Source organism: Monodon monoceros, unplaced genomic scaffold, assembly GCF_005190385.1.
Source record: "Monodon monoceros isolate NGI ecotype Baffin Bay Population unplaced genomic scaffold, NGI_Narwhal_1 Super_Scaffold_6, whole genome shotgun sequence".
In the NCBI taxonomy this organism is placed as follows: Eukaryota; Metazoa; Chordata; class Mammalia; order Artiodactyla; family Monodontidae; genus Monodon; species Monodon monoceros.
Genome location: NW_021703783.1, coordinates 50,629,102 through 50,643,491, shown reverse-complemented (window position 1 = coordinate 50,643,491; position 14,390 = coordinate 50,629,102). Strand labels below are relative to the sequence as shown.

Sequence of the window (14,390 nt, the reverse complement as noted above, 5' to 3'; positions counted from 1 at the left end):
TGAGACACAGGATGTGGTTTGTGAGAGAAAGCAAGAAGTTGCAGAAGACTAACAATTTTGGCCTGAAAAAATGAAGGATGGGGTTGCCATTAACTAAGATGGGGAAAAACTCTGGGGGAGGGCAGTACTTCTGGACTGTTAAGTTGGAGATGTCTGTCAAGTAGGCCAATAGGTGGACTAGGTAGATGGTGCTGATGTTCAAGAGAGAGACCCTGGCAAGAAATCTGGGAGTTATTAGCACACAGATGGCAATGACAAGATAGTGGGTACAGTAGATAAACAGAAGAGAAGAGGTCCATGGACTAATCCCAGGGGCATTCTAAGAGATGAGAGAGAGAACGAGGAACCTGTAAGAACAGAATAGAATAAAGAGTGTAATGTTCTAGCAGGGAAGTAAAGCTTTCAGGAGAAAGGAGTGATCAGCTGTGTCAAATAAGATGAAGACTGAGAACTGACTGTCGGATTTAGCCATGGTGACTCTGGACAAGAGGAATTTCAATGGAGCAGTGCAGTGGGGGGTGAAGGCCTGATTGGAGCAGGTTCAAGGGAGAATGGAGAAAATGGAGAGTAAACAGCCCTTTTGAGGAATTTTACCATAAAGCGGAACAGAAAAAGGGGTGGTAACTGAAGAGTAGAAGTTTGATCTAGATAGAACATTGTAAGATGTGAAAAATGACATGGTGGTCAGAAGAACATGGGTTCTACTCCACTTTCAGGGAGGGGAGGCATAACTCTCTATTCCTTAAGTGTGGGCCACACATAGTGACTTCCCTCCAAAGAGCATAATATGGAAAGGGGTGGGAGGGGGCGCAGAGGAAGACCGCTTTTACAGTGTGGAAACCTGACAGGCACTACTCCAGCCATGGTTAACGTCAACAGTGATCAGTCATGTAAACAGTGTGTTCCCCTTCTAGGATGTAACGAAAATGGCACTCTACCTCTTGTGGTCTGCCTTCCCCAAATCCACAACCTCAGTCTAGGTTGAGAAAAACAACAGACAATCTCATTTGAGGGACATTCTACACAACAGTAGATCAGCACTGATCAGTAGTGACCAGTACCCCTCAAAACTGTAAAGGTCACCAAAAACTAGAAAAGTCTGAGAAATCATCACAGCCAAAGGCAGCCAAAGGATACATGATAACTAAATGAAATGTGTGAAATGTGATATCCTAGATGGGATCCTGGAAGACAAAAGGGACTTGAGGTAAAAATGAAGGAAATCTGAATAAAGTATGAACTGTATTTAATAATAATGTATCAATATTGTAACAAATGTACCATACTAATGTAAGATGTTAATAATGGGAAACTGGGTACAGAGTATATGGGAAGGACAGAATATATGAGGACGCTTTGTACAATCTTCTAAATTTTTCTGTCACTTTAAAACTGTTTTAAGAAATAAAGTCTATTTAAAATTAAAGAAAGACAACAACATAGACTCTGGAGTCTGACAATCTGGTTAGAATCCTAGTCTGCAACATACTAGACTATGATTTGAGGTAGGTTACCTAAATTCTCTGAGAGTCAGTTTTCCTATCTATAAAATGGAAATAGGTAGAGTACCTGTCTCAGAGTTTTTGTGATAAATAATGAGATAATCCATGTAAAGTGCTTAGCACAGAGTGTCTAGCAAATAGTATGCACTCAAAAGATGGTGGCAATTATTATTGTTTTAAAACTTTACTAAATATTCAAATGCATATTTGATGTGATTTTACATTTAATTTGTTTTAAAGTGATTAATAATAATTTCTATGATAATTTTCTTTCCCTTTTTGAGAGGAAGAAAATTGAATACAACCTATTACATAGTATCTGTAAGCAGGGTTCCTCTCTCATTGAAGTGTTGAGAGGTTTTACAGTGTGAGCTGCTCCAAACAATTTAAACACTAGTTCAAGGTAATGTAATGAAATCAGTTGTCACCAGAGGCTCTGCATATACGTTACGTCTTTGAGGTAGTATAAGATAATGGCATTTTCTACAGTGGTCCTACTTTCATTATAAAGCCATAAAATCATCAACATCAACCAGAGAATATAGTACCTTGTGATTACACCATTTTGAATAACAATAAAATATAAGTGATTTAATGATTAATATGTAGAATGTGTTTAAAGATAGAATTAAGTACAGTCACTACAGTTAAGTAACTGTTACAATAAGATGTTATTAAAGAAGAGGATTTGGCCTAAGCAAATGGCTCCCAAACCAGGCTGTGCATCAGATTCAACCGTGGGGCTCGGCAAAAAACAGAAAGATGCTGGACCCTTGACCCAGACCTACTGAATCAACAGCTCCAGGGGTGGGGCCTGGGCATTTGTAGCTTTTAAAGACTGCACAGGTGACTCCTGTGTGTTAACATCCTGTCTACCTTATCCTGTATACACTGATTATACCATATAGGCCACCATATGATCTGCCTTTGTCTGAACTGCCTTTGTAAACATAGCTTGTTATTCACCATCATCAAGAATCATGATAAGCTCGAGAACCAACACTTAGTTTGGTTAATCTCTTCCACTGCTTTTCTCTTCTCTTGCCCATTACTATGACAGTTGCTTTCTATATCGAATTTTGGACCCTCTGTACCCTCAGGCTTTCAGCTGTCCTGAGCATAAAAGAAACTCTCTTCTTGATTCAGTCCTCCAATATTCCCCCTTCCGCCCTCTAAGGTCAAGTTTTCCCTCCCAGCACCTCATTCCCCCCTTTTTCCTTTCACTGTGCCAAAGGAGAAACTCAGCCTATTTAACCACGGGCAGTTGCCCTCAACCACCTGGAACGGAGCCAGCCTTCCCTTTCTGCTGAGCCAACAATTCATGAAGCAGCTGGTCCGTTCCAGGTCTCCTTCTAGAGCTCTGGTCCAGACAGCAGGGGCACAACCCCCTACACAACGAATTATAGCTGGAGTATGAAGGAGTAAACAGTTTAGATTCTTCCCCTATAAGAGAACAAATATACAAAGGAACAATGGCCAGATAGATATACAAACAGAACTCTCACCCACAACATGCATCAACCAGCCCAGGAAGCCAATGTTCTATCTAGAGTAACCAGTCTGGGAAGTCAAACTACTATCTGTAGCAACTAGTCCAGAAAGCCAAACAATAACCCTTATAGCAATTGGCCCAAAATAACCAAGGCTTCATTAATAGCTGATAGCTTTCCTAATTTTTCCCCCAATTCCAATTTAGGGCCAACTGGAGAAAGCCAAATATGTACTCTCAATTAAATAGAATTCCCCACTCCTAGTTGGCCTGCATACATCTTCCCCATGCCAACAGCCTCCAATCAGGGCATACCTGAAGCTTCTTTTTCAGCTATAAAGCTTTTCCAATCCTCTGCTTGCCTTTGCATCTCAGTCAAATGCAAGCCATGGGAGCTGACTCCTGACAAGCCTTTGCTTGTTCTCATTTTGGTGATCTTCAGTTATTTCCACTACTAGGAAAATGGGGCTGCATGTTTGAAATGGTTCACTGAATGGTTCTTTCATGGCAGAAGTGGCTGTACTTTAGGGAGTCTGTGAGATGCAGCTGAAAGAACACAGCAGTACTTGTGACCCTGAGGAAGTCATAGAGGGAAATGTAGACAGACTCCAGAGTCTATGTGTTTTTTGTTTTAATTTTAAATAGACTTTATTGTTTAGAACAGGTTTTTTTTTAAGATTTAATTTTTAATTTTTTTGGCTGCATTGGGTCTTCATTGCTGCATGCAGGCTTTCTCTAGTTGCGGCAAGAGGGGGCTACTCTTTGTTGTGGTACACGGGCTTCTCATTTCGGTGGCTTCTCTTGTTGCAGAGCACGGGCTCTAGGTGCGTGGGCTTCAGTAGTTGTGGCCCGTGGGCTCAGTAGTTGTGGCTCTCGGGCTCTAGAGCGCAGGCTCAGTAGTTGTGGCACACGGGCTTAGTTGCTCTGTGGCGTGTGGGATCTTCCCGGACCAGGGCTTGAACCCGTGTTCCCTGCATTGGCAGGCAGATTCTTATCCACTGCACCACCAGGGAAGTCCCAGAACAGATTTAAATATACAGAAAAATTTAGAATATAGTCCAAAGAGTCCTCATATGCTTCATCCTTCCTGTATAATGTGCTTCAAGTCCTCCCTTTGCACTTCCCAGCTGTTGACCTGGGCCAGTTACTAAACCAATGTGCACCACAGTTTTCTCACCTGTTCAAACACTGATGATGATAATAGCGCCTGCCTGACAGGGGCATTGGAAGGGTTTATGAAACAATGCAGGTAATGAATGAATACCTGAATTTCAATGCTGAGTAAGAGGGGGGGAGGGAGGGAGGGAGAGAGGGGGGTCGGAGAGAAAAGATTCAGAAACACTGAGCTGAGCTTCCTGAAAAGGAGCAGTGACCTGGGGCTGAGTACTCACTGTTTCAGATGAGACATATGTTCTTATATTTTCACAGTCTACACCAACCTACTTCACACATTTATGATATCTACTCAGTCCATTCACTAACCATGGACTGGACTAAAAACATTTTTCACTTACAAATTCAGTACCTCTAGGAAACCAATGGGTGCAAAAACTGCCATGCCATCAACCATTTCAAAAAGATCTAGTGTGGGAGGGATATGTCTCAAATGCATACTAGAAATGTCCATGCTTTCCAGAAATCAGAGTTTCCTGATTTTTACTGAAGGGCTACAATATAAAATTACAGAGCCTATAATGAACAATCTTTATACAACTAGAAACCCAATGCCACATTCCATAAAGTGTGACCATACTGTTCATCAACAACAAATTAAACTTTCTTCCTCCTTGGTCTTCTGCTATTTTGGGTAAGAATAATAGCTATTTCAGAGAATTAAGGCTAAGCTGCTTTGACATATTTGTGTTTATTTTCAACTAACACTAATTGTGACATCATGGGGTATCAAATCTAACCATGAACGCACGTACTTACAGATTTTTGCCTGAATTACTTCTGATCACACTCAACACTTCCAACAGGCCGTTGCTCAACTTTCCAAAGTCTGCAGAAAATGAAGTCTTGGAGCCAACTTGCTAGACTAAATTAAAAAGCCACTCTCTAGCCTAAAACTTCATTCCACCAGATTGGGTAAATAAGGTATATTTAATTAAGCAAACTGGGAGCCACGTTAATTACAAATAATGTTTTACTTTAGCATTTCACCTGAAGTGTAATTAAGGGGAGTGCATTGAAAACACCACAGGATAAATATTTTAAAGGTATAAACATGTCTTCATACGAAAATTATATTCTGGGGGTCATTTTGAAAGGACAGGAAGACATCCCACAGGCGTTTCTTATTGAAAATATTCCGAATCAAGCAAGGCAGGAATCGTGGAGAAACATTAGATGGTTTCACGGGTGGAGCTGGTTTCCCCAAGGCTCCGGTCACTTAAATCTTACCCGAAGTTTCAGTGACGAAGGGGGAGCTCGGGGGTGGGCCTGGGGAGTCGCTCCCAGTGCGAGCGAGGAAAGCGCGGGTTCGCAGCAAGGACCCCCGGAGGCCGCGCAGTCCTGGACCTTGCGGGCCGCACGTCGGACGGAGCGTGGGCGCCGCTACCCCGCCGCCCTCACGGCCCCCGCCGCCGGGCCACACTCACCGAGGCCGCGCCAGCCGAGCGCGCCGTCGCAGCTGTCCAGCACAGCGCAGAACTCGCCCAGCAGCGCGGGCGGCATGTCGAACAGGAGCGTGTGCGCCGAGAGCGCGCCGCGGGCCCCGCGGCTCCCCGCCGCCGCCGCCGCCGCCACGGTCCAGGCCATGGCTGGGCTGCCGGAGAGAAGGGGCCGGGCCAGGGAGGAACGCGGAGCCCAGGCTCTCCGCAGAAGCGCGATGCCGTTGCACAACCGCGGAAATCCTGCTTCCACGACGGTTGCTAAGACGGCCGCACGCGCGGAGTCCGGGCCGCGCCTGGGCGGGCCCCACGTGACGCACAGCGCCGCTCCCCGGAGAGGCCCCTGGGCTCGCCCGGCCCGGCCCGGCCCGGCCCGGCGCTGGCTCGCCCGGCCCTGGCTTCCCCCTGCAGGTTGGCTTTCAGTTTTAAACAGTCCTTTCGCTCCTCCGGCTTTGGGACGTGAGTGATGAGACCAAGCAAAGAGTGAGAGGTGGAGAAAGACCAGAAGCTCAGAACGGATGGAGAGTCCGCCACCCCCTCGACCTGGCCTGGATGGATATGAGATGACCTGTCATGACTTCTTTTTACAAAGTTATTTCGTTTTGTCCTGTTTCTTGAGGAGCACTTGGAAAACCCAGAAAAACTGAAAGAAGAAAATAATCACTCATAGCCCCCCCTCCCCAGCTGAAGACAGCCACTCTAAACGTTTGGCACATTTTCCTCCCAACTTTTACCGAAGTTAAACAGGTAAATGTGTATGTCTGAAATAATAATTGGAAAAAGATGAACCTAGATACCAAGAACAGAAGAACATAAGAGAGAATGAAGTGAAATAAGAGTGTGGTCGTTTTCTTCTCGAGGCTGTCCTTTGTCCAAACTGCTGTTTGGTTTTACTACCTTCTCTTGTCCATGGGCTTTCCTGATGAAGCATTTTTCAACCACTTTTTCCTTCCTCAAAGTGCTTCACAGAATCTTCCTCTTGCTTTCAACAGGGAGTTTAAGTAAAATTGGCTATTGTTTTGAAATCTTCTACCGTTTATGCTGTAATATCCCACCGCAGGCATGATACGAATGCCACTGCCAAAAAAGAGGGGATGCTTCGAAAGTGGTGAGAAAAATCCCAGCCTGAAGGACTGAAGAGTGGACGATGGCTCTCCGCTGAAAAATATCAACACCTGTTTGCAACCTTTCAGATTTGTACTTTTGGGGAATGACGCCCTCTAGAGATCAGCAGTGATGATGCGCCATCATTTCGTAGCTACCTGAATTTCCAGGTAAAATATTCCACAAAATGTACTTGAAAATTGGTAAAACCAACATCGTTTGGGCAAGAGTTTCTGTATCCCTGTTTTCAATGTTCACATGGCTTTGTTCAAATGGGTAAAATTTTACAGCCAATCTGTACACGCTTTAGAAGCCCTATACCCCTCAAAGGGACTACCTGAATAAGCTGAGTAACGGAGGCTAATCTAGTAGCTCTTGAATTGCTGGAACAGGGGAGCCAAACTCAAATATGCCAGGGAGCCAGGAAATCACTGTTGCTGAGTGAAGCAGTCAGCACGGATTGCTTTGCCAGATCTTCTGATTTACAGAGAAGGAAGAATTTTATGTGAACGCCAGACTATGCGAAATCTATGTATAGATTATGTGAAATTTCTTGCATTTTCAATGTTGGCAGTATCAGACCATGCTTCTTCCCTGTTCCCTAAAACTGTCTTTGACCTTTGAACTTTATATCATCAGGTTGTATCACTCACTACTCTTCACTGTTGCCATCATCCACTGCTCTCCCCCACCTCAATTTCTCCTCCTCATTTTTAGACTATGTAGCTCCTGCTTACTGTAATTCTTTCCAGTGCTAATTTCTTCTTAATCCTTGGTGATTTAGAATATACGTAGAATAGATGATGATCTTTCTCATACCCTGGACTCTCAGTTCCTCGATATGTCTTCTCCAGTGATTTTCTCCTCCCATTTCAGCCACTTACTGATCCCCTAGAACTTCTCATTATCAATAACTGCACCCCCGTCTGTAAATTCTATTTCATTAATCTGCTCGAGATTCATTAATAGTACATCCCCTATCCTCAAGTACTCTGACCCCAACAACCTCTACCCCCGTCTGGATACCAAGTCCAAAATCTTGCCACCTCCTCTCTGGCCCCAACCTCTTGACGTTCTCACTTTTCTCTTTATCCATAAAGTCCACACTCAATTATTATAATCCCTCCCTTGCACATTCTGTCCATTCTCTTGCTCCCTCTCACTTTGTTGAACTCCCTTGGCAAGTCTACCATACTGATGAAATCCAGTTTTCCAATTCTGAGCTCCACCCATACACCTGAATGTAGCTGGAAGGGGGAGGGGGAATAAAAACCCTGTTAATTGGACTCAGTTTAAAATCAAAGTCATGGCTCTCAAGTGGTTCCTTTATGCTGCCAGGCAGTCACACTTGTGCCTTTAGTCCATTTACTCTGCTGATCTCCTTGACAACTAGTATATGGCATCTCTTTTCTCCTCAATCCCATCACATTCTCCCCCATCCTCATGCTCAGCTGATGATCTTGAGAGTACTGATGCACCAGGAGAAAACTTCCACAGAATCTCATTACCATATCGACGGTACCTACCTGCATTTGTACTAATATGCACTCCCCCTCCCACCACCTTTTCCATGGATCAATTATCTAGGCTCCTAAATCTAATCTCTTCACTTGGGCACTAGATCCCACCTCCTGTCCCCTACTCAAAGACATTAAGGGCAGCTGTTCGCACGCTCTGCAAAATCAACAATTTCTCACTGTTTACTGGATCGGTTCTATCAGCATACAAATATGAAGTTATTTCTTCCATCTTAAAACAAACCAAAAAACTTTTTTGATGCCATTGTCCCCTTTTTTTTTTTTTTTTTGTGGTACGCGGGCCTCTCACTGTTGTGGCCTCTCCCGTTGCGGAGCGCAGACTCAGCGGCCATGGCTCACGGGCCCAGCCGCTCCGCAGCATGTGGGATCTTCCCGGATCGGGGCACGAACCCATGTTCCCTGCATCAGCAGGCAGACTCTCAACCACTGCGCCACCAGGGAAGCCCCCATTGTCCCCTTTGATGCCACAATCATCCCATTACCTTGCTCCTTTTTGTAGTAAAGAGTTGACTATTTCATCTCTAATTTTTCTCCTTTTATTTTCTGTTAAATCCACTGTAACTAGGGCCATCTGTCCCACCTTACTCCATTAAAACTGCTCTCTTCAGGGTCACCTATGTCCATATCACTGCTGAAGATAATAGACAGTCCCCATCTTTCAGTCCCCATCTTACTTGACTGACCAGTAGTTTTTGACACGGTTGATCACCCCCTCCTTGTACACTTTCTTCATTTATCTTCCACATTCTCTTACATTTTCCCTGACTTCATCGGTCACCCTTCAGCTTCCCTTGCTGTTCCTCCACTTCTCCCTTAACTCAATGTCAGAGTGCCACAGGGCTCAGTCCATAGTCCTCTCCATTGACACCTACTCCCTTGGTGATCTCAGGTGGTTTCGAGGCTTTAAATACCAGCTATCTACCCAGCACTGCCAAGTGTACATGTTTAGCCCAGACCTCTCTCTTGAACTTCAGACTCATGTCCAAAACTGAACGCTTGATCATGCCTCCTGAACCTGCCCTTCAACATTCTTCCTTATCTAGGTTACTGAATCCTTCCAGTAGCTTGAACCCAAAACTATAGAGTCATCCTTGGCTCCTCCTTTTCTTCACAGCCCATGTTCAATCCACCAGCAAATCCCGCTGACTCTATTCAGAATATATTTAGAACCTGACACTTTTCTCCACCTCCACAGCCGCCATCCTGGTTTGAGTCATCACTATGTCTTGTCCAGATCACTGTAGTTTGTCTCTTAACTAAAAGTAGCTTTCACTATTGCTTCCTACAGGCTTTTCTCAACACTGCAGCCAGATTGATGTTTTTAAATCAAATCTGATTAGGCCTCTCCTCTGTTCAGAAACCAAGAATGGCTTCTAATTTCAGTCAGAAGAAAAATCCGATTCTTCATACATGCTGCATTCTCTCTCCCACTCCCCCTCCACTCTGTTACCCTCTGATCATGATTCCTGGTTCATTCTGCATAGCCACACTGACTCCTTGCTGGTCCTTGAACACAGCAGGCAGAATCCCTCATTAGAGCCTTTGTACTTGCTATTCCCTTGCCTGGTATGCTCTTCCATGTGGCTAAGGTCTACCTTGACCTCCATATTTAAAATTGCTATGGTCCATGTACTCAGATTCACACTGGCATGTGACTGGAATTGGCAATAATTCATGGCCGCAGGAACCAAATCTCATTCAGATTTCTCTCTTTCTTGATCTGAATAAGAACAGGCGGCAGCCCTGGCCATCTCTGGAACCACTTTGCAACCACACAGAGATCAATATTAGAATAAGTGAGGCTTAGGGATGGTCTAGTGAGAGAAAGAACCAGATGCTTGATAAGGTCATTAAGTTGCTCATTTGTTTTATGCCTGGAGAATGTCCTGCTTGTGGACTGATAATTATATGACATAAATTCCCTTATTAAATCAGTTTTTAAACCAAGGATCTTGTCATTTGCAGCTAAATGCATCCTGATTCACTGAACAGACATTTGGTATTACTCCCTGATTTTGCTGAGGGCCTGAAACCTATGGGAGGGAAACCAACCCCTGTCCAAAACTGGAGTTCAAATGTACATTTACAGCTATATCTGTGGGATGTGAGATAGGCATGGAAACTGGATTGCAGAGAGAGACAACTGGGTCCCTGAGACAAAATGAATGTTAGTAGAGAATGATTCTGGCAGTGTGGGTGGAAGCAATGTGAAGTTCATGAGACGTGCCTGAGACTGCGCTAGACGTGCGTGAGACTGCACCAGAATCCATGAAGACTCAGACCCCCTGCCAGCATACATGCTTTCTAGTGAAGAGAGGGCTGTGGTGAAACCGCAAAACTGCTTCACACTATGACCTAGCCCTTTGCCACGGAATGCTCTCTAGAGCCACCCCTCCCCCTCAAGTTTTGGACACTAGAAGAAGAAAGTGTTTCCACCCCAGCTGGAGGTAAGAGAGTAATGAACTGCCAAGATTACAAACGGAGATGCTGAGGAAACCCTGAAGGCCAAAGTGACAATGGCACAGATACATGGTATTATCAGTGGGGAAGCTCCAGCTAAGCACGGGCATCAAAGCCTCAGAAATCGAGAAACAGGTGAGAGAAAGCAGGTGAGGCAGATAACAGCTCTTAATATGTATGAGACAACTATCTTGGTGGCAGCTATCTACCCAGTATCCCTAAGGATGAATATTCAAAGGACACACAGGCTTGTGGGTCGTAGGGAATTTTCTGGTTTCAGAAATAATTTTTGAAACAAAGATCACTAACCTATATCGTCTTTGAGTTTCATCTCATCCTTGAGCCTTATTCTAGAGGGTCATAGGTGCCCTGGGGTTCAGGAATAGGGTAAAGATCAATAATGGGGTGAGAACATTTGTAGTGTGCATTACTTGGTAATTTTAAAAAGTGAAAGTTCAATGGTTTCTTGGGCTTTCATCAAAATGACCTCACAAAAATAACATGCAATAATTATTCCCCCAGTTCCTTCTCTCTTTCTCCCTCTCTTCCTCTCTCTCTCTCTCTCTCTCTGTACTTTTAAAGAACATTAGGGTTGCATTGTCTTGTAACTCAGCCTTTTCCCATTTAAGGTATCAAAACATTTTTCTAAAAATCTATTATTTCACAACATAATAAATACTAAAATTTTAACAATTATCCTTTTAGGGTTGATAGAAAGGATTTGGGGGATTTTATTTTCTTACTTTGTGTTTTCTAAACTTACTAAAGTTAACGTATTATCTCTATGATTAGAAAACCTTCAACTATAGAAAATAATTTTTTCCAGCACTTTTATGGTTCATCCCATTTCACTATTTCCTTTTCAAATTATTTTCACAGTATTTTTCATCCCAGAATGTATTTCTAGAATAAGTTTTGCCTAACTTGCATGCACACAAACAGAGAGAGGGAGAGGGAGAGAGAGAGAGGGAGGGAGGCAACACTCTGGTGTCTCTTCTTAGAAAGACACTAATCCTATCTGATCAGGGCCCCACCCTGCATGGCTGTTAGCATAACTGGGCCATCTTGGGCCTGTTCAGTTCCTCCTGTCCTTCCACTGACCCTGTCTAGGGCTGTACTGTGTAGTGAATCTCTTTTCTGTCATCAAGGGCTTTGTAGTTATTAGATAGTGTTTAGTGATCATTAGGTCCAGGTAGCCTCTATGCTCTGTTAGTCCCCAAACGATGAAAAATGTTGCTGACTTATTCCCTGTGCCCTCGAGACTAGTAACCCCTTCATAAATCTAGGAGTACACATCCTGTTTCCAAGCACCTACCCCCATAACCCTATAAAATTGTCCCAATGGCCCCTCAGCTGTGTGGAGTGCAGCTTTGAATGCTTCCAGATTGTTGTCCAACTAATCACCCCCTGTGAGTAAGTTACCCTATAATAAACTGATCCATCGAGTGTATGGAGCTGCCTGCCTCATTTTTCAGTCTTAAAATGCATTCTTAGTTCAGTGGATACGTTTTGTCCCTTCCGTTCTCCAGCACACCCTATGACCTCATTAACCTTAATTGCCTCCTTAGAAGCCCCTTCTCTGAATTCACCCATACTGGGGGTTAGGGCTTCAATATATGAATTGGGGTGGGGGGAATGACACAGATTTCAGTTCATAGGAAACCCTCTGCACGTAAATTCAAGAAACAATGCCACATCATCAGGTTTCAGAGTACACATCCTAACAACACTTGGTAATTAGTTATCTACATCATGTAGCCTTTCATAGTGGTCATAGTTCCTCTTGTTCTTGTACTGAATTTATTTCATTGTTCTTAACTTTTTAAGATTTTAATCTGGTGTCTTGATAATGAAAGCAATAACAAGTCTGTATATGAAAATATCCAGCATACTTAGGTCTAAAGGTACTAGTAATTTTTCAGATCAAATGGCCTCAGGGCTTATTCTGAGCATTAGTCTCTCATCACATCATCTTTCTTGAATTTTTGCCTTTTTTTCCTCTATGATGATGCTTGGTATTTTCTTCCTATATTCGTGATTGCTTCTTCTGTTTTCCTAACTGACTCTTCCTCTGGCCTGTACTATGCACCCACAGGCTGAATTCTTGGATCTTTTTATTCCAGATGTTGGAGATTTCATATAATCTCATTTTCATCTATTATCTCTATGTGGACTACACTCATATATATATATTATTTTGCATGTGTCTTTTTAAAAATTTTTTTTTATTTTTTATACAGCAGGTTCTTATTAGTTATCCATTTTATACATATTAGTGTATATATGTCAATTCCAATCTCCCAATTCATCACACCACCACCCCTGCTGCTTTCCCCCTTTGGTGTCCATATGTTTGTTCTCTACATCTGTGTCTCAATTTCTGCCCTGAAAACCGCACACTATTATTTGTGTCTTCAGCCCTAGCCCACCCTGCACACTCCCTTCTCACTCCTGTCTCCAGTCTTTATTTATTTCATTTAAGTTTTTTGCTTTCATCTCAAATCAACATGCCCCAAACTGACCATTTTCTGAAAAATCAACTCCTTGTTTCTGGTGACATGGCCAAGGGAACTCTTAGTAATTTTCATTAATTGATTGATATATTCAAAAGAATTTCTGAGCAACTGCTGTGTCAGACATTGTGCTAGGTGCTATATTCGATAAGTCACAAAATTTTTTCTTCTGTAATGTCTCTCATAAGTGTCTGAGTCTTTTCCAATATGTCTTTACTAGTTATTTCATGTTTGTGTTTTTTTTGGTTGTTGTTGTTGTTGTTGTTTTGCGGTGTGTGGGCCCCTCACTGTTGTGGCCTCTCCCGTTGCGAAGCACAGGCTCCGGACGCACAGGCTCAGCGGCCATGGCTCACGGGCCCAGCCGTTCCGCGGCATGTGGGATCTTCCCAGACCGGGGCACGAACCCGTGTCCCCTGAATCGGCAGGCAGACTCTCAACCACTGCGCCACCAGGGAGGCCAATGTTTGTGTTTTTTGAGTATGTCTTGCCTGGTGAACCCATACTTATCCACTGAGACCAGTTGAGAAGTCACCACCTCTGTGTTGTAAATAGACTTGTGTAATACCAAAACATGTGCTTAAATCCTAACCCTTGGTACCTCTAAATGTGACCATAATTGGAAACAAATTCTTTGCAGATGCATCAAATTAAGATGGGGTCATACTGGATGAGGGTGGGCCTTAATCCAGTGACTGGTGTCCTTATAAGAAGAGGGAGATTTAGACATAGAGACACAGAAGGTAGAAGGCCTAGTGCCACTGGAGAGACATAGAACAGATTCTAAGAGCTTCTAGAAGGAACTGACCCCGCTGACACCTGGATTTCTGACTTGTGGCCTCCAGAGCTGTGAGAAAAGAAACATCTATTGTTTTAAACCCCAGTTTGTGGTAATTTGTTACAGCAGCCCTAGCAAACTAAAACACTCTGTGAGGCTGTTTATAACCTCCGGAAAGTTAATCATTCCTTTTTTGGTTCTATAACACTCAGTACTTATTTCCATCATCACTTTTTGTTGTTGTTTTTATTTCCCTGTGGGCTTGTTGAGGGTTGGAGTGTAGTGGGACCGCCCTAGTCATCGTTGGGTACCTTGCATACTGCTTGGCACAGGGTAATTACTCAACAACTGTCTAACAAATGAAAAAAGTGATGATTTTGCCTCTAGCCAATAATAA

At 43.5% G+C, this 14,390-nt stretch overlaps 1 protein-coding gene across 2 annotated transcripts in view; it reads right to left on the bottom strand.

Annotated features, from left to right (window-relative positions):
* IRAK3 (interleukin 1 receptor associated kinase 3) overlaps positions 1-5,886 on the bottom strand; it is a 48,753-nt gene extending 42,867 nt beyond the window's left edge. For both annotated transcript variants that reach the window (XM_029205608.1, XM_029205609.1), the window contains exon 1: positions 5,592-5,886. In XM_029205608.1, the coding sequence (XP_029061441.1) occupies positions 5,592-5,751 (160 nt within the window). In that variant the 5' untranslated portion in view covers positions 5,752-5,886. The remainder of the gene's footprint in view (positions 1-5,591) is intronic.
* Between the last annotated feature and the right edge of the window lie 8,504 nt (positions 5,887-14,390).